Source organism: Mugil cephalus, chromosome 15 (genome assembly GCF_022458985.1).
Source record: "Mugil cephalus isolate CIBA_MC_2020 chromosome 15, CIBA_Mcephalus_1.1, whole genome shotgun sequence".
In the NCBI taxonomy this organism is placed as follows: domain Eukaryota; kingdom Metazoa; phylum Chordata; class Actinopteri; order Mugiliformes; family Mugilidae; genus Mugil; species Mugil cephalus.
Window position 1 is genome coordinate 17,027,649 of NC_061784.1, and position 26,912 is coordinate 17,054,560.

Sequence of the window (26,912 nt, forward strand, 5' to 3'; positions counted from 1 at the left end):
ACATTATTTTTTATTTTTTTACGTGTTCACAACATTTTCCAATAGATTGACTAAGGAGGGAATATTTTTCTCTCATCATGAGTAAATATTGTACAATAATACCACTCTGGTAGTGTAACAGGTGTTAACCGCTGCCAGCTCATGTGGAAATTCAGGGACATTTACACCTTGGAGATGAAAAAAAAAATTCTAATAATAAACGCTATCAACATGAAATGAAGAAACAGGGACAATTACAGGAGGTTCATTTATTTTGACATATTTATTCATATTCATTCATATTTAAACTGTTATGTCTGTAATGTCAATAGAGCGCGATCAGCTACCGTAATAACTGTAGTCTGCGCACAACATTTTTTCTCGTCCATAAAAAGCTAAAATTGGGGACATGTTTGGGGACAGCTTTAGCAGGTCATCCAAGGCAGGGGCTGTTCCCAGACCTTTAAACCTTCAGTCGCACCATGCATGTTCAGAAGCACTACATTGAAAATGGTCCAGTCTGAAACGGTTCCGAACGCTTTGTAATCAAATACACCGGTATATTAAAAATTCATCTAATAACGTAAAAAATATTCAATATGAACCGGTGTATCGCCCAACCCTGTCCTCCGTTAACCTTTCCTTGATGTGTTCTTTATTGATCCAAAACAATCGATTCGAAAATTGCGGAGATAGAGAAGCAGACGGAAGTAATAAAGCGGAAACACGCTACTACCCAGCGGACCAATCAGAGCTCTGTGATCTTCGCGATGCATAGTTACATTTCTGGGGAGGTGCCCATCAGACTACAGCATAAGGGCCTGCATATGGTCTAGGCCAGGGGTCGGCAACCCGCGGAGTTTTCTCTGTGGTAGTTCTTTAATTTCATAAATGCCACACACTATAGTTTTTTTTATACATAGCATAGAGGTAAAAAGGATATATGCAGTGTTATCTTCATCTTTGATGTCAAAGGGATTTTGTGGCTCCCAGTGTTTTCTTTTCTGTGGGAAATGGGTCCAAATGGCTCTTTGAGTGTTGAAGGTTGCCGGCCCCTAGGCTAGGCTGTCGCTGTAGCTACGGCGTCAAATTGACACAGAAGCCTAAAACTGCCTATTACCTGTTCAGCAATATTTATTGAGTGTTGACCATATTAGGAAATATATTCTGTCCATTTGACTTTGAACCATTGTTATTGGAAATTGCACATAAATCAATATGATCCGTTCGGTCACTGACAATCGTGTGTTGCATCTTACATTCACCACATCAACACTATGCTATATTATACTATATTATACTATACTATACTACCTGATAAAACAGCATGCAGTGTGTTGTAATTCATAGAAACCTTTGTAGATCTACAACGAGTGACTGCCACCAAAAAAACAAACGAACGAAAAGCCAACTATTTTTGATCGAATCAGTCTGAGAGATGCAGCCAGTTTCGCTGATGAGGAGCAATCAAACAGCGGCAGAAATCAGCAGCATCTTAAGAATAGTCCGGGACCTAACGCCAGCTCGGTTTGTGTTACACAACCGCAGTATTTGTTGGCTCTGCGGTTGCACTCGAACTTAATAGTTTATTACCCGGGATGGCAGCTGTGAGTAATGAATTGTACCTTGTTTCTTGCAGCTTAGATAAACTGCTGGATTCGGGCTTGTACACCGGAGAGATAACAGAGCTGTCAGGAGGCCCGGGGAGTGGCAAATCTCAGGTGAACATTTCCCACCTTCCTGCTCCATCACCGTTTTTTCCCTCTTTAAATATAAATCCGCTCTTTTTCAGAACCCCCCCCCCCTCTTCTCCTGCAGAATAAATGCACCCCGGCTGAAATAATACTTCTCAGAGTTACTTTTTAACCAGCACAAATGGATCGTGTTATCTTCCAACTATTCCCCACATGCCCTCTCTGCGTCTTCCAGGTGTGCTTCTCCGTCGCAGTGCACATCTCTCACCAGCTGAAACAGAGCGTGGTGTTCATCGATACGACGGGAGGGCTGAGTGCCGGCCGCCTGCTTCAGATGCTGCAGGCTGAGACGAGCAGCTCGGAGGAGCAGGTGAGCTGGTTGAGTTTTTAAACAAATATCGCTTAACAGGAAGTGATTAGAAACAAGAGGCCGCTGCTTTACAGATGGAGGCGCTTCAGAGGATTCACATCTTCCGTTTGTTCGACGTCTACGCTCTGCTCGACTGTCTGTACGGCCTGCGCGGCGGTGGGCTCCAACAGGTTTGTTTGCGGTTAAACCCCCCTCCAGAAAGGTGGATCGGATTTTCAGCAAACTAATTCTGTCCCATTTGGCGCTAGGCGTCCGTCGGCGGCGGCGGCGGCTCCGTCAAGGCGGTGATCGTGGACTCCGTGTCAGCCGTTATCTCGCCTTTGCTGGGAGGCAGGCAAAATGAAGGTGGTATCTCTTCCCGCTTGTCAATCACACCCGAGGCTGCGTTTACAGACGCAGACATGAGTCAGGGAAATAAGCACCACCGTGGGATTCCCACACGCTGTGGAAAAAGCGTGACATCTGAGTTAGTTTGAGGCATTCAAAAAAAAACAAAAAAAAAAACATTAAACCCCATAATATCACAATTATACGAGAGGCTCAAATTACTGATGTCAGTTATGAATAGAAAAGGGTTTCATTAACTTTGGAACAACTTGGACTGAATTCTGATCCTGGATGTTCAGAAATAATTGAAGTTCTAAATCCAAATGAACTTCATTTTCAACTTTATTTTTGGCTATTTAATTAAAAAGTCAGTTATTACACTGGTTCGTTCAGAGACTTGTAAAATAAACCTTTCCTATGAAAGGACTTTAGAGATGGCAAAAAAAACATAATTAAAGCTTTAAGTGAAGAAAAGGAAGTGATTATTTTGCTATGGACAGTTTACACAGACTCTAGCGACTGTGCAGAGGAACCGGCAGCTCATTTATTCATGAATAAATCAACACCTGAGCAGCTTCAGCCTTGAGACATTTATTTATTTATTTCAGGAAGTTACTTTCTAGTGGAGCATGTTTTTTATCTCCACACCTGAGCGGACCCTATCAAAATAGAAAACGCACAAAAAGGGAACACAAATTGCTGAAAAACCCAAATGGGAGATTTGAAGACAAAATTAGTTCAAGTCAGTGGACAATTTTTTTTTTTTTTTTAATTCTGTTTATATAAATTGATTGTGTCAGTTTAGCAAGTTATTGTTCAGAACTTGGCAGCCACCATGTTTCTCTGTGATTTAGTAACATAATATTTCCTGAGCACGTCCTGTTGCCAACACGATTTTGTAATTTCTCAGGCCGAGCCAGTCGGGTCAGATTTAGATGCAGCGCTTCTCGCTTCTTTCGCCGGTGAAATTAACATTTCATCATTTCAAGCACATAGTGAGGACATGTGAAATGGAAGAAATGCCTCGAAAAAATAAAACATTTTCATTATTTTTATTTTTATTTAAGGGACACAGCTGAAGCGTAAAGTAATGCTTTGTTTGCCGAGTTTGTAAATTGAGCTAGTCAACGTGATAATTCTCAAAACATGTTTTGAATATGTAGCATGTTCACGCAAAAAATGCGGCAAAGGTATACGTCCTAGATTACATCAGAAAAAAAAATGAAAGCTATATTTTTGGAAAGACCGTGTGCTTGGCTCTGCATTAACTTAACATGGATCGCCTTGGAGCAGGTTTTGCTAACATAAAATGTACAAATGCACATTAGCTACACTTTTTTGTCCCAGAAGTACATATATATACACTTAGTTAAGTCCTGTGTAGTAATGCACCAGGACAGATGCTAGGCTAGGTTACAACCTTTGAGGTACATGCTAGCATGTGGCCACATTTTCCGTATTAGTTTCTCATGTTAGCATGCTAATATTTGCCTATTTTAAACATGCTATGTGCATGTTATCAAGCTAAGATTTATGGGTAAAGTTGACCACATTCCCTTTTTTTTTACTTAGCATGCTAATAATTGCTTATTTGATACATGGTATGTACAAGTTGAGATTTATAGGTAAAGTAGACTATATTTCCTCTCATAGCTAGCATGCTAATGTTTGCTAAGAAAGTACGTAGCTGGAGACTTTTCGCAAGTGGCCTCGGCCCCTTTGTCCCCCAAAGCGCAGACCTGGTGTGTGTGTGCTACGAAGTATCGGTAAAGATGACTTTATATCCTGCCATAGTTGCCATAGTAATATTTGCTAATCAAGTACATGCCGTGTTTATGTTTTATGGATCGGGCTCACCGTAATTGGATCTTTATAACTGTGGTGATGTGTGTGAGCTTCCAAAAAAAAAAAAACGCTATAGTTTAATAAGTAAATGTTATAACCCAAACATATCGTGCACAACCCTCTGGATTGAACCACATAACAAACTATAAAGTCAACACCAATCAACCAATGAAGGGATCTGATCTGCTCCTTGCATGCAGCTTGTTCAGCCTCGCCCTCTGAGTGAACTACAAACCTTCTTGATGTGAAATCCTTCTAATTTTGCGGTTATTTGGTTGAAACTATTGGTGAAAAAAGAGATGCGGGAAAACTCAGGCAACCGCTCATTAGGACAATTAATCCTGTGATCCTAGAAATGTCTGAGCACGAAGAAGCTAACAGAAAAAATGGTGAAAAATTAAAGAAGACAAATATAAATATAGGCAAAAATCTCTGTATCTGAGCCGCTGCTGTTGAATTACTTAGGAAGTGCCAAGGTATTCCACCCACGCGCTAACCTTTCTACAACCCCCTGTGCCTCCAGGCATGTCCTTGATGATACAAGTGTCGGGAGTTCTTAAGACGATGGCAAAAGACTTCAACGTTGCCGTTTTGGTAAGGACGACGCCGCCCCTGATGGCGCACTGCTCTTAACGCACCGTGCACCTCCAGAGTCAATCCCAGGTCTCCACAAACCACATCCTCTTGTTATCGCTTTTGACACCTGAAATGAAAACTAAACATTCCTCCAACTAGGCTTCAGTGAGAAAACAACATCAACTCAGCTAACAGCTGCTGTCAGGAACCTTTTAGACGCGGTTAACTGTAGGTTAAAAATGAGATCCGCTCACATTTGAGCAAAAAGAATTCGCCTTCCCCTCAAAGTAGGAAGCAGCTAGAGGTGAGATGAAGATAATTTGACAACCTGTTGGAGTGTAAGTTGGAAAATCTGGATGTTTTACTCTCTTCTGAGTCTCGTATTATCTCTGTTAAGCTTTAAGGAACCAGAAAACAGACAGAAAATTTGTTATAATCCCCCCGAGTGTGTGTGAGAAAGAGAGTGGAAAAAAACTAAACGCGAACGCGTCTGGGCCCGCAGGTAACAAACCATGTAACGAGAAGTGGCAGCGGGGAAGTGCAGCCGGGACTCGGCGCGTCGTGGAGTCACATCCCCAGAACCAGGATCCTGCTGGAGCGAGTGGAGAGGGCCGCGGCTGTCAGCCGGTCCGCGCTGCGCTCCGCCTCGCTCATCAAGTCCTCCAGACAGGTACCGCGCGCGGGCGTCGACTCGCACATCACCCGGCTCTGTGTTTATTCTGTCAGGGCTGTTTTTTTTTTCGCCGTTGTCAAAACATCTTGTTAAAATGGAGGCGGCGGGGCCGTGTTTGCCCTTTTTAAAAACGGGTCCGCTTTGATAAGGCACGTCTTTATTTTCATTTCGAAAACAACTTCTGTCAAATGCTTTATGGGGAAAGCGTAGCCGTGTTATCATTCTTATTCATAGCGACGGGCTGGAGCTGCTCGTTTGGACCCTGAAAACTCGGACTCTTTATCCGGAGACTGTGACTGCCGCGCGCACTTGTCCGTCAACGGGACTTTTACAAATTGGAAAAAAAAACCCTGATGAGCCCTCGCGTTCGGATGGATTTGACCTCTCCAGGTCTTCTCTCAAAGTTGATGTTTTCAAGCCGTTGTTTTCAAGTTTGCTCATTAGAGCTGACGCTGCCCTGTAGAGACTTAAAGGGTAAGTCCTGCTCATGCCTCAGCCAATCAGGCGTCACATTATGACCACCTTACTAATATTTGGTCTCTCTTGTGCCTCCAAAAACAGTTGTGACATCAGAGAATGGACGTGGGCCTTCTGAGGGCGTCCTGTGGTGTCTGGTGACAGGATGTTGTTGAGGGGAGGAGTTCGGGATGTAGTGAATTTGGAGGCCAGGTCAACACGTTGTGCTGTTTTTTTTTTTTTAGGTTGTATCCTTAGTGTCATTGCTGTGGGGTGGTGGCGTCTGGTCTGGTCTGGTCTGGTCTAGGTGGGTGCTACATATCTAAGTAAAATCTACAACAATGCCAGGTCCAAACGTTTCCAGAGTTTAAAAGGTTATTCAGAGCTAATGATTGTAAGTTCTGGTTGAGGCGGTTGCGTTTGATTGTTAAATGATTGTTAAATAATCTGGAAGCCGGAGCAGCTTTTGTTGCCTCTGTTGGGAACCGATTATGCTCCTGCAAAGACCTGACGAGCCAATTAAATGATTTGGGAGGATTTTATGCCGTGATGGACAGAGGAGTCAAACGTGTCGCCTGAGTCGCCGTGGAGTTTTATTTGAACCGAGTGTGTGCAGAGGTATATTTTTCCATGTGTCGGTTGAAATACGGCCCAATAACAAAACCCAACCTGTTACTGAAACTCATATTCTGATAAGAACGGGGTCTGGCTTGTTCATCGTTTTTACTGAAGAGAACTGTCAAAAGCCTCTGTTTCAATCTATGTATCTTCAGCACGAGCACCGTTATATATTTGTCCACATTTTGGAGAACGTCCTGCACCAAATCGTCCATTTTACGGTTTCGATGACAACCTTTAATCACCTTGATTCTGACGCCCTGATGACGATTAGAAGGCGTTGACTGAACATCCACGTTAATCGTGGAGGAAAGGGTGAGACGCGTCGCAGCATTCGTCGAGACACTTCGGAGTCCTCGCAGAGAGGTTTCACGGCGTGAAACAAAGCAAGCGACGCTCTGGATGAACTGAGCTGACATGAATATTTCATGCCGCGGCGGAGTCGTGTTTAACTAGGTCTAAAATCAACACTGTCATCTGCTCCACTTCTTAGCCCTGTCACATCAAAGAGGAGTTCGACTTGCAGTGGTGGAGTCGCTCCGGAGAAGGGTCCTCGGGAAAGAGGAAACTGGATGAGACGGATTCCTGATGAGAGCTGCTCTAATCCCCCCCCCCCCACGCATCAATGTCAGACCAAAGGTACGTGAACGCTCCTGGACCAGATTTGCGAGAAAATGTTTGTCTTCAAAGCTCCAGGCGAGCGCTCGAGCGATTACTAAAAACCCGCCGCTTCACTTATTAGCGCCGAAAAACAGCACCCTGGCCCGAGATTTCAACCTGTTGACACAAAGTCTTTTCTCACGTGTGTCTTCCAGGGCTGAGCGAGACAGGTTCTTGTGGATTTTTTTTTTTTTTTTTTGCTCCGCGTGAGCTTCGGTACATTCAAACATTTCACGCAGCCACCTTCGTAAGGCTGAAGCGTCCCCGGGGATAAAAAGAGACAAATCTGAATCAGCCTCAAAAGCCGTTCATGTGTAGGAGCATCTCATCGTACAAAGAGCCTCGCGGTCCAGAATCAAAGTGGATGTATTTAGTTTAGAATGAGCAAAATGGTCTCGTATAACGGGGGTGAAATCTGGAACATGAGCAGGAATCTTCAGGGCATATTCTTTAGAGGAGGTAATATTTGCAATAGCATTTCTTTACTGCAGCACTCTAAGCACAAGTTAATAAGAATAAACCACAATGGAGTGACATCAGAAGATTATTTATTCTCTTTCTCAGCGTCTGGTTCAGACTTGTTTTTCGGTTCATGATGTTTTTGTCTGGTGTCCATTAAAAAGCCTCAAATAAGCTGCACGTTCCTTCTCAATTTTGTCCTCTAAGCTAGGTAGAAAATGGGTTTCATGATTCACCGTAATCATGTTTAAGTACATAACAAAAAATGTCGTCACTACCTGCAAAAACTGCATCCGTACTTCATACTGATTTGTTCAGAGAAATAAAAATATCCTGAGGTTACTGTGGTAACTGAGAATACTCTCGGTATTGTAACATTGCCAAATAGTGGTCGAAGTAGTTATTGTTTAAATGCAGTGTATAAAACGTGTTCTGTCCTCTCTCTCCTTCTTTTTTTTTTTTTTTTTTTTTTTAACAGGGTGGTACGATGCGCCTCTTGCGGATACATTCCCAGATCCAGCTGGGTGACACTCTCCGGGCCTCGCTGTCCTCTTCGGGCTCGGCCAGAGTGTGCGTGGCCGAGGCGGCGTCGTAGTCCTCCACCAGGTCTCCGTCGTACGCCACGAAGTAGCGCTTCAGTTTGTCAAAGTCCTGCACGGAGCCGGGCAGGAAGAGCTTCACCCCGCTGAAGATGTCCAGCAGCGTCTGCACGGAGAACAACACGGGTCAGAGGAAGAAGAGCGCTTACCTAATTGCTATGATGACTTAGTTAGATATTTAACTGGTTGTGGGATGAAGCTAAAATAATTAATAATGTCTCAGTAAACCTTACTCATCGAGATCATATGAAACGTCTGAGGAAATATCCAAATATGGAAGGAAATCAAAAACACTGAGGCAGATGTGGCAGGTTCTGGTTAATGAAAATGATGATAAATAATTTTTTTTAGCATCATTTCACTTACATCTATAAAAAATAATCTGGTTAAATCCTATTTTTAATTGGAATTGTTTGAGTTTTTCCACCATATCCTTAGTTCTCAGCAGAGATGACAAAGTTATAATAGATACAGACAAGGAGGATCAACTCACTGTTCCTCTAAGTCACTAATTTATGCTAAAGAAGCGGCGCTGACTGACCTTGTCGTTCCTCGGCTCCAGCTTTTGAGCGGTTGCTTTCGTTTTGGTCTGTCCGTTGCTGTGAACGTTTTCGCTCTTCTTCACCTGGTGGTAAACAGACACAACAGTGGGTTCATGGCTGCTCCTCCCTCTGGGAGAAATGCTGCACCCAGGGCGTGCTGGACGTACCTTCTTAGCACTGGGTGCTTCTGAGCCGGGGGTGCGAGGCTGGGATTTCACCACCTTGGGTTTGGGCGGAGTGCTGTTGCCTGTGAAGTGAATGTAAACACATCACTGTATATTCTATTTTTTTTTTTTTTATTAAAGACATTGTATATATCTGTAAACCTTAATAAAACAAGACTTTTAAAACAAAAGGAGACATCTTTTGATTACTTTTCACCTAAAGAATATGCTGAGTCTGCTCATGTGCTTTTACGTTGAAATGAGGAAACATGGACGCTGCAAACAAGATGCATTTAAAAAGTGTTTCTTCCAGTATTTCTGGGACAAACATAAGAGCATAGCATCAAATCTGGATTTGCTAGAACGTGTGAGTGATAAACAATCAACTCGCACCTGCTTGGCTATGGAGGAACAATTCTGCCATAATTAAAAATAAACGAATACATAAAAAAATACCTACAGATATAAATAAGGTTAATATCAAGTGGCCTCAAGCAGCCACTCGATGAACTGCAGTATTTTGCACTTATGCACGGGCTTCATCGCTCAGAAAAAGCAAAAGATCCACTGGACCAACCAAATAATCAGGGCGGGGCTTAACGTGGTGATGGACAGAAGAATTCACATCACTTGAACACCATTCAGTTGAATTTGTTTGCCTCTGATTAATTGTACAACTATTTCTCTGTATCAGTTGTTTTGTATCAGGGTTTTTTTTTTCCACTCGGACACTAATTTTTCCAATTATTCTGACGTCATGTGAATGCACGTGAATTATTCAGTTATTTGCCTCCTACGTCCGCCCTCGATGTCGTCGTGCACTTACTCGTCTTCTTGGCCGGAGCGCTTCGCTGGGACGAGGGCGCCGGCGAGTTCCCGCCGCTGTCCCCTCCCGACGAGCCCTTGTCATCGTTGCTGGCGGACGGACCCGCCGTCACTTTGAAGTCCGAGTTCTCCTTCGATATGCGGAACAGCTCCTGGTCAGAGGGAGGAAACGACAGCACGGGATTCAGCCAAGCAGGTGTAATGTTTCTGTGTCACGGGGTTGAGTGGGGGCGGAGGGGGGGGTGTAGCGGGGGTTAGATTGAGGTTCCTGTGACTGATTCAAATAATTTAACGCTGCCGTGTTTTACTGCCTCGGCCAATATTTCACCTCATTCGTCAGTGTCTGGAGGACGACTACAAATCTCCTCCTCCTCTTTTACAAGTCATATCTCATGCAGCCCTGTAGACGCTTTGTTCCACAGTAATTATGTCATTCCTCCTATCACCAGCATTTCTCCTTCAATCATACAACACAATGTAATCGAAGGAGGATCCCTACGAGAACCTGACGTCCAAGGAGTTGTTTGCGATTGCCATCTAATTAGATCTTAATGATACATGTGACATCGTACTTTCAGCTGGTGCAGGTTGGTGGCGCTCTTCCAGTCCTTGTCGTCACGGACGCGCGTCATGCGGGGAAAGCGGATGGAGATGCCGTCGGCCGTGTGCATCTCTGATTTGGAAAACTCGGCGCCGGTGATCTCCCAGATGGGAGCTTGCTGCAGAAAAGAGAAAAAACACACCCACACAAAAATGACAATTCCTGCTTAAGGAATAGTGCACTTATCACTAGTTGCAGAAGTCTCAAATCTTATCCTGCATTTCGTGAAATTAAAAGCACCTCCTGGCTGTGCACAGCGGCTACTCGCTATCTCCAAGCGTGTGAGAGTAATTCATGCAGACATACGCAAAGAGACGCTCCTGACTTATTGTGTTGGAAAGGTCTGCAGTTCCCAGATATACTGTAACGGTGCGGTGCATGAACGAGGCCCCCGCTGGGAGACGCCAATAGTGCTGAACAGTGGAGATCTCACCTCAGGATCGCGGATAATGAAATCTGGATAATAGTTCTTGATGATTTTCAACCAGCCGGGGATTTTGCTCGGGTCCTGTGTGAAGAAAACACACGTACAGGATTCATTTTTCCCCATCAGCTCAATATTCCACGCCTGCCCTGTCAGTGGATCCTGTCTGACCTTGCTGATTTTGATCATATCCAGCTCCTTCTGGAGTCGGGCCAACATGGCGTCATCGTAGCCTCCGGAGCACTTGGTGACGGTGCACCATTTCCTGGAGTCCGGGTCGTAACAGCCCATCAGAAAACTGGACATGATGCCCCCTGGTGGACAGAAGAAGAAGAATTAGAAGCAGAATAGAGGGTGTGTCTGTGATGTCACCGCAAGCAATGTCTCCATGGTTACAGCCGCTGAGTGGTAAAAAGACAATTGAACATAGCGATTAGCCACATTAGTTTGAATCATAGACTTTAATGCCATCTTAATTGTAAAATTAGTTTTAAAAAAATGCGAAGAAAAAATATGTGATTGACTGTAACAACAAGTCAGTCGCAGAGTTATATTTTATCATCTGCAAAGAAAAGATAATTAAATGGATTGCTGCATTAGAAAGAAACAACTGGAATCCAGGCACAGAAACCTGGTGTTGTAGCTCATATTTAGTGTCAGGTAATATTAATTTATGCTGTATTTTTTAATGGTCCAAGTCCAATTGTCCTTAATTTGATCTAATAAGCCACATTTTTCCCAGTCTCGCTGTATTTTACCGATACATTTCACTGTGTTTTTGCCACTCAGGAGGGCGTGGCCCCAGGCGGCGGTGACGTCAACGCACACCCTTTATTAGCAGAACATCTCCAAACCAGCTTCCTTCCCACAGCCTGTAGTGACGAGGGGTTTCTGCTCCATTAGCTCGTCTTCCCACTACACCATACGCCGTTTCATTAGCTCTGAGACTTGTGCCTTTTGTTACTGCATTCATTATCTTCCTATTGTGTTATATGCTCATTACCCAGCCTCCTCAACGCCCCGCATACACTCTCTGCCCCTGTGTTTTACCCACCGGCATCCTCTCCTTATGTAACATGCTGTAGCTGGATATTCTTCACAAGCCATTTCGCGTTCCCAATTAATTTCACCGTCCCGTCTGAATACATTACAACATCTGTATATATTTGAGCTTTTTCATGTTGAATATTAAGTTATCTGATCTCAAACCGTGTTATTTTGATTAATATCATTCACATGTCAAGTGTCACGGCTGCGGCGTTGTTAAAAGTTAGCAGTCAAACTAACTTTTGTTATGTTAGAATGAATAAAAAGCTGTGACGGCACCACATTCAAATCCACAGATGTTTCCACATAAACGTGATCATCTAGAATTTTAGTCCAGGGGCCCAATCTCAATAAATAATAAAGAATTGTGAAAATGTTTAACTTCACTAACTACCCTTAACAAAATATTTTAAATACAACCTGAAAGATTTTAAGGGCTCTTTAGTCCTGGTTCTCTGTGTTGTGTTAAGTCTCTCACCATAGACTGTATATAGACAACAGCAGAACAGCTAAAGTTGAAGCTAAAGCAAGTAGAGCTCCCCCTGGTGTCTGGCTGCAGTAATAGGTCATAAGCTCCACCTCCTCCATGTTAGTGGATGGGAGTTGGGCTGAAATAAAAGACTAACATATACGTCAAATACATTTTTTTCAAGGATGGTTTCAGTTATTTTGGGGAAGTTAATATAATGTTGATGCATGTTCAAGTGTTAATTTGTTGTTTTGATAAGTTTAATTTTAGTTAGTTATATGACGCTATGGAAACAGGATTTGACATGATGGCAACTACCAGTTGTTGAGAGTTGTAAAAAAAATATAAATAAATTTAAAAAAAAAATAACCTAACATTTCTTTGGAAACTGGTGGTAGTGCAGATAGTAGCATTAATTAAACAAAAAAGTGAGTGAGCCTGGAGTCAGTGTGGTCGGGGCAAACATGTTGTTGCTCCACCATACTGATCAGACTCTGGCTCCAAAATCGAAAGACGGCGCCGCCCATATCCCCAAGAAACTAGCATCAGTTTGTCCAATGCAAGGAGGTATTTATATACAGTCTATGTATCTGACTAAAAAAAGTGTGACCCCTACTGGACAAGGTAGGAATAGCGGGTAATTTAACTGAAAAATTGCAGATAATGTCTAAAGCTAGACTGGACCCTATGGGAGGTTTCCACCTCCAATCCGTATGTCTGACACCTCTGCTGTATTAGTAGTAGTAGTCAGCCTTGGATGACAGTTCTTTGATGTCAGTTTGGTTCGTCTGACCTTAAGATGAAGCGTCAAGAACTGTAAAAGCCTCCAAATCTGCTCTATTAGTTAGAGCTTAACAAACCGTTAGATCCTTTCCCGTAGAAGGCTCCCAGCACCACCAGGTCAGCCGTGTCCGCCATCGCCCCTTCATTCAAGTAGTCCTTCTTTACCTTCAACCAGTGGCGCTTTCCTGGCTCGTAGGTTCCCTGATGCACACAAGATAAAGAGTTACGCTCTAACGTATCCTTATGTTCACATCTAATCCCTGTTACCACACTAAAGGCGTCTCACCTTTAGGTCTTTGAGCACCAGGCCTTCAAGTCCCTCCCTGATGACACGTGTTATCATGTCAGCCAGATCGCGCGCCCTCTGCACACACACACACACAAATACACACAAATCATCATGAGCTACAGATTAATAAATTATACAAGTAGAATTCAGAGTCACACTCACGGTGACGTGCTTCATCTCTGAGAACAGGATCCTGTTAGGGACTTCCACCATGTTGTCATGAAGGAACTTCCTGCGCTCACACAGGGGTCTGCAGAATAAGACGCCAGCGGATAAATGTAAGACAAGCAGTGGTGTAATTAACATAAAACAGCTCTATTACAAAGCTAAAACGTATTTCTAAATGTGAGACGACGGCAAAATAACTGAAAATACGCTCCAGTTTTCATCTTTATATCTGAGTACGTGTCAGTTTAGGGATGTTATGTTCAGTACTTTCATTAAGTCATATTTTTATTTCATTTAAAAGCCTGAAAATAGTTCAGAGGGATCTTGGTGCTGGACCAGTTTAATTTTAGTCGGCTACAGTTACAGCTAAATGTTGCGGTGAGCCAGGGTTGGTTTAAGAGCAAACTAAAGAAAATATTTTTTAAAGTTTTCTATGTTTAATGTTTGACCTTTCAGCGCATCTGTAAGACTTTCAACCAACAGTCACAAGAAAACATACAACTAGCAGCATTTTAACAAACTTTCAAAGATGGATTGACCGAGCTGTGAGTTTTAGGGATCCACAGTCGCCCTGTTAAGCTCTATTTGCAATGGATTCGTTTTACCAGAGGACGTCATGTGATTCAGATATTACTACTAGACTATGTCTGTGTTTCATGTGACGCAATCGCACGAGATAATTGTTTTTTTGTTCAAATTTACTATCCATGATTATGTCTTCGTTACTTTCCTCTGCCACCAACTTTTTGACAGCTTTAGATTTTGCAAATTCTAATGCGTAATAAAAAAAACAGCTTTTTAAAAATAAAACATAATGTGATGAGACTATTTATCCCGAGGAAGAAATTACAATCGACCTGGTGGCATTTAAATCAGCCCACCTTTGCAGGTGAGCTCATTAACGCTCGAATTAAATGATTTCATCCATCTAAACGGGTGAATGGGTCAGCACCATTTCCACTTTGCACCCTAACGTCCGTCCAGACTCTGATTCACAGCACATCCTTCTGAATTCTTAAGTGACAAGAGGCAGAAAAAAGACAGGAACAAATCAGAGGAACTCTGTGTTACGAGAAATAGGGTTTAAGTAATTCGCTGTGTCACTACGGACATGGCCGATTAGCGCAGGATTACGATCTCCGACATTACTACAATAGGGCTGCAGGTTAGTAAACCGCTGTCTGTGAAGGTTTTCAGTCATCCAGAGCAGTTTATCCAAAAAACAAAGAGACAGAGTGAACAGACTGAGAACTGGACTTTAATGAGCGATGAAATGTTTTGAAAGGAGAAACCCTCCAGTTGCCTTCGCTTCATCTTTTTTTGGGGTATTAGAAACTACTATTACTAACAGAATAAAGTCTGAGGAATATTAAATGAATTAAAATAGCTGACTACCTAAATACAAAAGTAGACCACAAGGTTTGGCAAAAATATCTGAACTCCTCTTAAATATCTTTAAACCTCTTATCATTCCAGCATTTTTGCAAAAAAAAAAACGCCTATTTAGGACATACTCACAGTAAACTGAACCCTGTTCATGAACATTTTGGAGCTCGTGCATGGTCTTGGTTTCTTTGGAAAGTCAAGACTCTGACGTTTCTATCAAAAAAGTGCTATTGAGTAATCAAAGTTGGCACAGTAACAAAAAAATAAGAATCTGTTGGGTTCGCCTGATTTTTTTTTTTTGGTTTGTTTTGTCTTACATATTGCATGGATCATTTACTCAAACAAAACTCGTGTTCACAGCTCTGATTGGTTCAAAAACCTGCTGCTGTCCCATGTACGACCCAGAGGAATGTCAAAGGGTTAAATGCTTGCATCATTTCCATTTGGGTTTTTCTTTGTTCGTTGTAATGTTTTTTTTTTTTTTAGGCGGTGGATGAAGGAAAAAAAAGAAAAATGATTACCTCTCCATCAGACTCACGCCGTTGAAGAAGATACAGTCGAAAACAAAAAGGCACACTTTGGCATCTTGAAAGGCTGCTTTCTGAAGCGAGGACACAAAGGAACAGAAGTGTGACAACAATGACCCGAGACAAAAAATCTATGTCGGTGGAGGAGAAGGAAGAAGAAAGAAAGAAACAAAGAAAGAAAGAAAGAAAGAAAGAAAGAAAAAGACACCGGCTGTGATGTTCTTACCTTGTGTACACCCAGGGTCCCAAAGGGCAGGGGTTTGCTGGTCTTTGTGTCAATTAGGAGGACTTCAGCATCCAGGATCATACTGTGGCCTCCAGGGAAAGCCTGAGGGATGAACTCTTTGAAATGGGCCACCTGAAACATGGACACAGGGTTCAGTAGAAATAAGAAGACTGAACACACTCGACTATTTCCAAATACATTTTATATTTGATTAATACGCTGCATCATTTCCAACCAGATTAAAAATGTTAAAAAATATTTGACCTCTTTCCACCGCCGCCCTCTTTCATCACATGCTGTGGGGGACCATTCCAACAGTTCTACAGTGTTAACATTTATCAGAGTGGAAAAACATTAGGAAACCTGGACCTTTGTAATTAGACTCCATTCCCACCCCTGCAGAATGTTAACCTAACATTAACATAAATTAGCTAATTACAGCAGCTGAGGGTGCATAATCAGCCATTTGGCTGATGAGCTGCACGGCTGAGGCGCTCACACAAGGCAAAACGTCTAACAACCTTCAGGCTGGAGGGCTGAGACTGCTCCGCGGACGCCGCTCAGACACCGAGACGGCGCAGGGCGAACGTGATGAGAGCGATAAGCGCTCCTCTGTCCTGCGCCTTTGTGCCGCTTTCCCTTCAAGGCTGCTGCGAGCGCCGCTTTACGCGCACAGCAGCAGCATCTAGTGGCTCGAAACCACCGGTGAAGGTGAAGTGGAAATATTTATCCCTGCGTTTTGAAAGCTCTTGCTGAGAAAGCAAACGCTGGAATATCACCGCGGGAAAAGTCGGAATTTCATGCTGCGAAAACAACACACCTCCGGGCCACTAATCCCGCAGAGGCGAACCCGAAAGACATCCCGCTCTAAAGTGCATCGTCACACTAATCAGCAAATGGCTTCACGGGCCGCGGGCCCTGAGCGTTTGTCTGCGCGCGCGATAACACTGACTTTGTGAGGCAGCACGGGTTTGAGGCTGCGGCTGAAGTAGCTGAAGCTGTCTCCGTTCTTGTGGACCTGCACGCGCTCTCCGTCGTACTTGATCTCGGAGTACATCCCGTTGGGGCACTTCTTCATGGCGTACTCGATGGATTTACACGCTTCCGCCTGAAATCACAAAAGGGGAAATAATCACTCTCAGCAGCGTGCTTATTCAGAGCTCATTTTCATTAAAAGTTTTCTTGTGGTCGGGTCATTAGCGAAAAGCTGTTCTCTCGGACTTTGATTTAAATGGAAATTTGTCAAGGATCATTATGATGCATAACAATTTGAATCTTATTTTAATGGCCGTGTGCACCAGCACTGACAACACACTCGGATCTCTCTCGCGTTAGGGGGTTAATGGTTGTATTTTAGGTGCTCGGGCTGTGGCTTGATCAGATAACATGTGACCAATCAGACGCTGGGTGGATGTGGGTCAAAACGGTAGTAAACAAGGCTCACAAAAGAGCAACAACACACAACAACAAAAACGAATCAACATCATAAGCCTGGTTCCCTTCATCCCTCTCAGCACTGTACCAATACACTGATCAGGCATAACATTATGACCACCTTCCTAATATTGTGTAGATCTCCCTTGTGCCTCCAAAAACAGTTGTGGCTCATCAGCGAATGGTGTTAGCGGGGGTTCTTTTAGGGGCGGGGCCTCTGAGGAACATTTGACAGATGCTTGATCAGTTCGGGATCCAGTGAATCCGGAGGCCAGGTCAACACCTTGTGCTGTTTTTCATGTTTTCCGAGTTATTCCTAAAGCGTTTTTGTCGCGTCTGTGTGTGTCAGCCGTTGCTATGGGGGTGGGGGGTGTCTGGTCTTGTCTAACGCGGTGCTACATGTCGAAGTAACATCCACGCGAATGAATGCCAGGTCCAAAAGTTTCCCAGCAGAACTTGTAACAAGATGCTCACTGTCATTTACTTCTCCTGTCAGCAGTCATAATGTTATGCCATGTTATGATCGGTGTATGCAGTGTTGTAATATTGACTTCTTACACTAATCATGATGGGGGGGGGGCGATGTGGCTGCATGTTCACTCGATACTCTTTAGAGCACAATCAAATTACTTTCGCCCAACTCCACTCCACTCTACTCTACCGGACGTTCAGTAACAGACAGAGATGCAGCTCTTCGTCTTCGTCCGCGAGTTAATGGTAAGAGGAGAATAAAGTTGAGACCGATGACCCAGACTGCAGCTGCACGCCCGTGGATAGTTAGGAAATTGACTGCGCTAATCATTTGTAACCCAAAATGTGACACAGCTGCAGTGAAATTTCCATTCTCCTCCTTTTTTTTTTTTTTAAACAGCGTAATTAAAAGTCTGCTGTGTAATGTGCAATTTAATGGTCTGCAGGATTTCGGGAGGACACGTTTGGAATCGTGCTGAATTAACATTTGCATTTGCGCAGAGGGATTCGAGGGAGTCGTGCGTTTTTTGCTGCGCAAGGTTATCTGTAAGGTCCAGCTGCCGTCTGTGGGGCTGTCGAGAGACGGGAAAACAACTGGAAACTACGCAAATATTCGATTTTTTTTTCTCTACATTTTGTGGAGTTTTGACCTAATGTGAATGCATGCAATTGTGATTAGATTTAATTAAAAATCTATTGATTCATAGATATTTGGGGTTTGAAACTATTTGGATTGGTTAATGAAATAGATTTCACTCATTGGAGTCATTGGATTGGATTTGTGATATTTCCACAGTTCCACATCTCGCTTTGTTGTTTTGATTTGCCTCAGAAAAGCAAGATTTCTGATGAGATATACACTCACCGGCCACTTTATTAGGTACACCTTGCTAGTAAAAGTTTGGATCCCTTTTTCCTTTCAGAACTGCCTTAATTCTTTCAACAAGGTGTTGGAAACATTCCTCAGAGAGTTTGGTCCATGATGACATGATAACATCACACAGTTACTGCAGATTTGTCGGATGCACATCCACCACATCCCAAAGTTGCTCTATTGGATTGAGATCTGGTGACTGTGGAGGCCATTGGAGCACAGTGAACTCATCGTCATGTTCCAGAAACCAGTTTGAGATGATATGAGCTTTGTGACATGGTGCATTATCCTGCTGGAAGTAGCCGTCAGAAGATGGTACACTGTGGTCATAAAGGGATGGACATGGTCAGCAACAAATTGGATATTTCAAATGAACTGTAATGCTTGTATTGAATTGGCCGGGCCTGTCATGTATTTATTAGCAGGTGATGCCCACCTGAAACTCACATGACTTGGAGTTTCCCAACGAACTGAAATCACTCTGACCACTAACTGATTTGATAAGATCCATCACAATACAACGTGATACGTGAGTAAAGCAGAAGAAGAAGAAACTCCGCCTCCCAACTCAATTGGCAACTCTGAACTCATCCAACAGAAACAGATGGATTCCAGCTTCCTTCATCCTTTCAAACACATGTTCACCTCATGTTCACCCCTCGTGGTGCCACTGATTTCTTTAGACTAGATGTATAATCCAAACTGACTCCATTCAAACGTAAGCTCTGCAGGACATTAGTTCAACTCAAGTGTTTAAATCTATTTGAAGCCTCTGAGCAAACATAAAGAAACCTAACATTGGCTTTGTTGTAATGACAAAGCCATTAAATTAACTCAACAACATCTTTTATTTCTGTATTGTTACCATCATCTTTATTCCCCAAGAACCGAACACATTAAAGCCACAATTGGAGCCTTTATCTTGAAATCTATTTCTAATTTACTCGGTTTATTTTCCACGCAGCGCCGTGCCCCGCAGCAAAAAGAGATTATTGTAGTGTTACCTTATTGCCGTATACGCGACGCACAATGAAATCCGGAGTTAGTTTAATTTGCTCTCGCGTCTCGTGTGATTTGCGAGGTGTGAAAAATCAAATGTCATCAATACGAAACGTGCTATAAATATGGGAACGGGAATAATTTAGATACAATGACAGAGAACGTTTTTGGCTGTGCGCTTTTTTTTTTTGCGACGGCACTCACCAGCATGGGCTGGACGGGGGTCATCAGCGACGCCTCTATCGTCAGGAGCTTCCTGGGCCCCGAGCCGTTGGACGCCTCCTGCTGGTTCCTCAACACGCGCTCGATCACGTCCCCGAGATTCCGCGAGGCCTTGAAGGCGTCGTAAGCGTTGGGGTCCACGGCGTCCAGCCTGCGTGAGGCGGCGGTGGAGAGAGGCTGTGGTAAAAATGACCCTTTTCTGCGGCGTGCTGACAGAACATTACGCACGTTGAGACACTTACACGTGTTTCGCTCCCGCGTTCATCTTCAAGTCGTGCTTAATTAGTCGAATGATGCATTTCAGGTCATTGCTGGTGCATCTGGGATAAGGAGGGGAAGCAAAATATTGCAGCAGATTAGGGAGGAGAAATAAAACTAAAAGAGCCGAAGGGGTTTAAAACAAGCGATTCACAGAAACTGTCAGCATTTCACAAAGTACAAGCAACTTGGAAGGCGAATATTTAAGGAACACAATTTCAATTCAAATGGCCTGTACAGCCTCATTAATGACAAAATTAGACCTTTCATTCAATGCATCGCAAAACAATGCGTCTTTCCGTTTACCGCCTGCAAAACACAATTTATGCCAAATAAAGGCCGTCTTTCCTTCCGTGGATGCTGGAATGTCAAATAAAGACATCTATTTAATTTGTGTGTGTGTTAGATGTGCCCGCGGCTGGCAATCTACAAAGGAGAAACTGAAAAAAAGCAAACAATAAAAAAAAAAAGGCAACAACAAACTGTTGTACCAAACACCGCAAACAGATATCATGAAAGGCCTCACTGGAATTTACTGAGCAATTTGAAATCAAAGACAGCCACAAAAGACGCGGTGAGTCACACTTCCTGGTGTCACTTGGACGAATTACCGTACCTGCTCTGTTTTATTACCCGACATGAAAGTGATTATGGGCTGAATTACTTTTTGGCGATCGCCTCCAGCTCGTTCTGCTGCTCGTCCTCCTTTGTCAGCTGAGCGAGGCGGGTCAGGGACGCGTCTACTTCCTGGATGGTCAGGAGGCTCTTGGCAGCTGGAGGGAAAGATTTACTCTCATCGAAGAACATCCTCACTGTCTCGGACACGTCACCCTTAAAAAGGAAAAGGACAGTATTAAACAGGAGTCACAGGGACGTCCTGATCAGTGTCAAGAGATCGGTATCGATGGGGATCCAGGTGTTTTTTTGTTTTTTTTAAATGGACTGAATTGGGCTTCAGCTAAGCCTATTTGTTGTTATTTATTTTAGATAAGACACAAATCAAAACCCCATCGCTGTAGCGCCAACACGTCGTCTTTCTTTTCTATTTTACCGGCGGGTGTTTAACGTCAAAGAAGCAAAGTTTCGTGACTGATCAGGTCAGTCAGTACCCTCTCCTGGCCGGTCCTGGTTTCTTGGATGGGACATTGCTTTAAGCCTAGTTTTCATTACTGTCATTTTTTTTATTGTTAGTCATGGTGATTTTGATTTGATTAGGGTTGATTTTTGGTGGCATAATAAACGCTCAGACATAGCTGATCTTTTGTTAATTCCTCTAGTTCCTAATCTGCCATCTTAACCAACTGAGAGTCATTCTCTATTGTACGTTTTTTAGGGCTAAACTTTAATTTTAACAATAAATGCCTTAGTTCCTGAAAACTACATGAGATGGTTGTAACAACATGGAAGATATGAAAAACCTTTATGAAACCCCAGGGGAGGACATGTGTTTCATTATTTAAAAATTGGATTGTAATATTAAAAAGATATCAGATAGCAATAACAGATCATGGGGCAAAGCTGTGAGTATAACTAGAGGGTAAACACACATTCATATTACGTGCTATACTTTCTAAGCTTTCACCTGCTCCAGGTCGCGAACCATGTCGTCCTGGTTGCACCTAAATATCCGGCTGAAGAGTTTTACGATCTGCTTGTCGTTGAGGTTGTACACGCTTTTCACGACCCCCGGCAGGAGCAGTTTCACCGTCAGGTAAAGATCCCCGTGGAACTTATCTATGATGGAAGAAAAGATTAAAGGTCGTAGAAATCCTCCTCCTCCTCCTCCTCCTCCTCCTCCTTTTCCCCCCCGATGACCGAAACAAAAACCAACGACACGCCTACCTCCCCCGGAGCCCTTCCTGAGGAACTTCTCGATAATCTGCGTCTTGGAGTTGTAGCTGTTGATTTCCGCCACCATGGCGCAGAGCTTGCGGAACTCTCTGAAGAGGCAGTCCTTGTGCTGCAGGTCGCAGAGCTGGGTGGACAGGGCGCTGCCTTGGCTGGCTTTGGCCGGGGAGGAGGACGGACCGGGGCTGCTGGAAGTGCCGGCCTTTGCAGCTGATAAAGACAGTGAATTATAGATGAGTGAGACTATAACTCACTGACCTCTTTCAAAGGATTAGTGTAGATTCCGAGGAACGATTTTGCGATTTAGCACAACATCCCAAAAGCATTTTCAACATTATAGCTTAACTCAGCCTGGACCAGCTCGAACGTCCCCCACCCACAAAATTTCTGTGATAGAAAGTTGGCGTGGAGTTGTTTTGTTATCAACTGACTATGCTCCAACCAACATCTGACAGGCTAATTAAATTGTTTGGGTGGGCTTTATGTGGTGACGGACAGAAGAGTAACAGCAACGCAGCCGCACACATAATCTGAGCTCCGCAGAGTTGAAGTTGTTTTCGACTAAATGTCTGCATGAAATTGGATCCCCTTAAAACCAATCAGAGGTAATTTTTTTCACTTTATGGGTTTAAAACGTGCCTCATAATGAAATCCAGATTGTTACCAGGCTCACAATTTGATAAGAATTGAGTCAGGCTGAACTCGTCTAGTTTAGCGCCTCTCAGACTTCACACCGTACTGTTGGTTTTCACAGTTATACTCATACTTCCTTTATTGTTATTGCTGGGTTTGTGAAGATAGTTTTGCTACAGTCAAGACTGTTTGGCTCCAGTTTGTTCACTTCCTAAAATGCTTTTTAGACGTCTGCAACGCAACTGAAGTGAGACGGGGGTAAAAGGTTGACAGAAAACTTAGCAATCAACTGGGCAACAGTGCTGCTTTTTTAAATGCAAAATCCTGACCTTCTATTAGAGACGCAGGTTAACACAAACTTAGATCTGGTTTTGTTCATCCAATGCACAATTAGATGTTTAATACACCGACGTTTTCCCAAATCTTTGTGTCATTGTTCTTCCTGCTTTTAAAAATCACCTAAGACTCATGAATAGGATGGAGTTTTAATTTGAAATGGGAACGTTACTTTGACTGGAAGGGGCACAAGGTCTCAAGGTGAACACACACCTCTCAATATCATTGCCCTTGTTTCCTTTTTTGTTTGTCTGTTTTTCCTTCCTTCCTTTATCATGATTATCATTGGTCTGTGTCCGGTATCGTCACGTGTGCAGCATGCTATGATCCGTCTGTTTCCCTTTTCAGTTTATGGTTCATTTCAGTTACAATGTTTTCGTTTGTTTATCCTGTTGCTGGATTGTGGCCACTATGCACTGTGGATAATGTCATACGTTCTATGCAAGTGTCAACATTTATGCTGTTGGTTATTGTTGGTTACCATGGCATCGTAAAGCTCTGGCATGAACCTAATCAAATTATACTTTCTCATTCCTGGCTCTGGATCTTTCTGTTTGCAGTTTATCGTTATAAAAAAAACAAACGCGTATTTACCTTAACAGTGACTTTTTTTGTCACGTCTTCCCTTTTTCGAGCTGCTTTCAAACACGTAAGAAACCATTCGAACCCCGGACGCCACATCTTACCCGTGAAGCCTGAGAACTTGCGTGGCGCGTTGACCGACGGGTCGACGGGGGGAGACTTCAGCTGACCGCTGGTGTTCATCTTGGCCTGCACCTTCTTTTTGGGACTCGCGTTAACTTTAGCCATCAGGTCTGCAACATGAGGTTAATGGCTTCAGAGCAAACAATAACCAGGTAAAAACACTGGCTGAAATGAGAACAGAGATGAGAACGTCACACACTCACATTCCTATATTTCCTTAAAGTATAATGTGAACCATACAGTGTACACAGTCATTTTGTCTGTTTTGTTGTTCATTCTTTTAGTCTTGAAGCCTCCAGTTGAACTAGTAAACGTGTTCGCATGCTCTCAGGGAGTGTTAAGCTCATTACTTACTAGCGCTGGTTCAACAGGTAAGTGGACATGAGGTGTTATAACAGAGGCACGCCTGCTGAGGCAGCGCAGTAAAGTCAAACAAATCATAAACCAGATTGAAACCATGACTTTAAAACCAATTATAACAGTAGCACTTTGGAACATTGTGGGTTGTTTTCATTATCTACTACATGGATGAGTGGATCATTTAACTGGCTGTGCAGGATTGATAAGTTACCATCAACACAGAAATGAAACCTCTGCTCCCTTTCTAAATACATGATATGTGTATTGATTCCAGTAATTGGTAAAAACAATCTTTTTGAAGGCTCCATAAAAGGGCAAGAGGTTCACAGGGGGCGATGAAAGGACACACACACAAAAAAAAAGTTAACCTTAGCACACCCTGTAGTTTAGGGGTTAACGCTGTGAATGGTAAGCTGAAGCTGAAACAAACCTCCTTGACCTAAAGAAAAAGGTCTTTTGAGCGTTAAGTTCAACTTAAAAGCTATGCCTGGTGGTTTTCTCGACAACCACTACACCGAGTCTCAAATACCATCAGTTGGCCAAAGCACATAGCTGAGTGAGCCCTCCTCCTCTGCACAGTTTGCGATGTAAATACAGCATGTTTTTTTGGAGCATGCAGTACGTTAGAGGCTTTTCTTGAAAATATTCTAATAGAAACACACATGTACACAAAGCAAGCTCCCATGTTGTTAATAGAACTACAAACAATTAGCCTAAAAGAGTAATTCCTAGTGCATCTGTTGTACCTGAAACATGTTTATTGATGAGGTCCTTGTCTTCGTCCTGCAGCTCCTCCCAGCCCTCCAGATCTGTGATGTCCTCTATCTTCTTTGTGGTGGCTCTCGCCCTTTCCAGCTTCTCAAAAATGCACTTCACATGGTACCACTCTTTCATCTCGCCTGCAGACTCACTGAAAGGGTTTGGTACAATTTTGCCTATGCGTACTATGCCCTTCTGGATTTTGTCCTTGCATTTCTTGCATCCCGCTGTGCCGCGTTTGGCATATTCCACGATGAACCTCTGTTCTGACATGTCTGACTCCTCGGAGAAACACCGGCGCAGGGAGGACCAGGGAGAAAGGTTTTGGAGGAAGCCGCGGTTGTGAGATGCCGAGAAAAGCTGGCGGACTTCCCCGGAAAAATGTAGCGAGTGAACAGGCAAAGGTAGATGCTCAGAGCATGTAGACAAAGAAAAGGCTCTAGACAACTTCAAGAGTTGCAGACGCCTAACAAGAGGTTGCAAGCCTGAACAAACAGTCTGGTGAACAAAGAAAATAAGGGGTCTCTGCATCCAGTCCTGACCAGTTAGAACCTAAAGAAAACAAAACAAATGACAAAATGGTCAGAGTTGTATGATGGAACCCCAATAATAGTAATGTGATATGGCCAGTGTCCATCATGTGTGTATACACACACATTTTTTTTTTTTTTTTTTGCACTTCCCAGCACAATATAACAAATAATTTCTAGTCACACAGTTTCATTCATTCAATTAATGCAAAGCTTACCTCAACAAGCATCGGAGAAAAAAAAAAACTAACAACATCAAGCAAGAAACAAGATGTGAGGCTTTTGTCAGTTTAAGTCTTTTTAATACTTTTTGGAGAAATCGATGTGTTTTAAGACCTTTCCAAATGTGCAGTAACTGAGTCCAAGGAGATTTAATGATTAAAATAGGATCCAAGTTACAAAGAGGCGCAAACAGTAGGTGAAAAGGTTCCATCCAAAATTTGGAGTGTATTCGTTAGTATTTACAATTATTTCCTACTTTTTACTTCCTTACTAACAACTGTTTTATTGACCCAAATGACCACCTGCTCTATTGATCAGAATCTTAAAAAAACAAAAAAACAAAAAAAAAAACTGAATCAGAATTACTTTATTGATCCCAGAGGGAAATTACTTTTCTTTACAGCAGCTCCTACTCAAACTGTATCAGTGTTAAGAACAAAGAGCAATGTATAAATAAGAATAAGTAAGAGTATGTAGGCAATTATAATAAGAATACAGGCATCAATGTAATATATATATATATATGTGTGTGTGTGTGTGTGTGTGTTCACTTATGTTGCTCTATAATAACACTGAATATGGGGCATTGCACCGCGGGAAATTATTGCACACAAATTACTGCACATGGTGAGTCCAGAGTCCACAGAATGCCATTTGACAATTTTGCCATATGCCTACTCATGTTAGCTATCACACTGCACTGAGTCACATGGCTTACACATTGTGCATCACAAAGCTGTTTACAAAAGAATGGAACTTAGCGTGTAACAAACTGATCTCTCTCTCTTCTTCGTATTTTAATTGAAAACTATATTTCATAGTTAACATTGCCTGCGAGTTTGATGACTGTGCCGCTTGCATTTCCCACAACTGTAAGCGTCCAATTTACAAGATAAGTGTGAGTTTAGTGACACGAAGGCAATTGATATTAGCCTATTAGCATTAGCCACAGTCTTATCCACACATTTGCAAAAAGCTAACGCAGCTAGCTATAAGGTTCCACAAAAGATATCCACATAATTTCACAGGTCGCCGATACGTCTAAGCCCATATATCTACTGCTACTGTACCTTACAAAAGTCGAGAAATTTGTTATATCACGGGTTAAAGTCTTCCCATTGTTGTTAGGCAACGGTGCTTCTTCTTCTTCTGCTCCTTTTCCGGCAGGCTCGATGCCTTGCTTGATACTGCTCCCTCTCACCAGTTAGTCATGGCAGTGCATCAAATGGAGAGAATTCCTGTAGTTCTTGTAAAAAACCAGGACTGCGGTCATAATCTGGGACTGGTTTTCCGACGGATTTAAAAGGTGTTTCAGAGATATACTGTCTATTCTGATACCACAGCGAACAGCTGCCGTCTTTGTTCCTTATAGAAGAGACACTCCATTAAGACATGTTCCACAGTCTGTTGTGTTTTGCTGATGTTTCCCCATCTTTGACAGATCCCACAACAAACCACAATGTCATAACCTGATAACCTTGTCATTGTTACAGTTTGTCTCCTTCCTTTTCCAAGATGGCACTTTTTAGACTTTAGGTTTGTTCTGTATAGAGA

The 26,912-nt window shown here is 42.9% G+C and overlaps 2 protein-coding genes across 4 annotated transcripts in view; one reads left to right on the plus strand and one right to left on the minus strand.

The window, feature by feature from the left end:
• The window catches only part of rad51d (RAD51 paralog D), a 23,343-nt gene extending 15,092 nt beyond the window's left edge, over window positions 1-8,251 (plus strand). The window contains exons 4-11 of the mRNA XM_047606845.1: window positions 1,619-1,700; window positions 1,909-2,043; window positions 2,118-2,213; window positions 2,292-2,388; window positions 4,739-4,809; window positions 5,294-5,461; window positions 7,032-7,177; window positions 8,136-8,251. Of these exons, the coding sequence (XP_047462801.1) occupies window positions 1,619-1,700; window positions 1,909-2,043; window positions 2,118-2,213; window positions 2,292-2,388; window positions 4,739-4,809; window positions 5,294-5,461; window positions 7,032-7,127 (745 nt within the window). The 3' untranslated portion in view covers window positions 7,128-7,177; window positions 8,136-8,251. The remainder of the gene's footprint in view (window positions 1-1,618; window positions 1,701-1,908; window positions 2,044-2,117; window positions 2,214-2,291; window positions 2,389-4,738; window positions 4,810-5,293; window positions 5,462-7,031; window positions 7,178-8,135) is intronic.
• lig3 (ligase III, DNA, ATP-dependent) lies at window positions 7,730-26,588 on the minus strand. Of its 3 annotated transcripts, XM_047606842.1 has the most exons (21): window positions 26,429-26,588; window positions 24,594-25,158; window positions 23,469-23,597; window positions 21,808-22,023; window positions 21,548-21,699; window positions 20,630-20,796; window positions 19,950-20,027; window positions 19,690-19,858; window positions 16,660-16,815; window positions 15,708-15,839; window positions 15,476-15,555; window positions 13,563-13,650; window positions 13,398-13,475; window positions 13,189-13,312; window positions 10,984-11,126; window positions 10,822-10,896; window positions 10,360-10,506; window positions 9,789-9,939; window positions 8,966-9,045; window positions 8,798-8,881; window positions 7,730-8,362 (listed from the first exon to the last, which is right to left on the minus strand). In XM_047606842.1, the coding sequence occupies exons 2-21, from the start codon at window positions 25,135-25,137 to the stop codon at window positions 8,129-8,131; spliced, it is 3,027 nt and encodes a 1,008-aa protein (XP_047462798.1). In that variant the 5' UTR covers window positions 25,138-25,158; window positions 26,429-26,588; the 3' UTR covers window positions 7,730-8,128. The 3 variants fall into 3 exon arrangements, with proteins under 3 accessions (XP_047462798.1, XP_047462797.1, XP_047462799.1); XM_047606841.1 differs by having other exon boundaries at window positions 8,798-9,045; XM_047606843.1 differs by lacking the exon at window positions 26,429-26,588 and having other exon boundaries at window positions 8,798-9,045; window positions 23,469-23,652; window positions 24,594-24,733.
• Between the last annotated feature and the right edge of the window lie 324 nt (window positions 26,589-26,912).

Coding starts and splice junctions, on each gene's coding strand:
- lig3 (XM_047606841.1), bottom strand. CDS start 25,137: ATGCAGAGACCCCTTATTTTCTTTGTTCACCAGACTGTTTGTTCAGGC. Junction 20,028..20,629: donor CTGGAGGCGATCGCCAAAAA/GTAATTCAGCCC, acceptor TCCTTATCCCAG/ATGCACCAGCAATGACCTGA. Junction 13,651..15,475: donor GGCGTGAGTCTGATGGAGAG/GTAATCATTTTT, acceptor CTTATTCTGCAG/ACCCCTGTGTGAGCGCAGGA.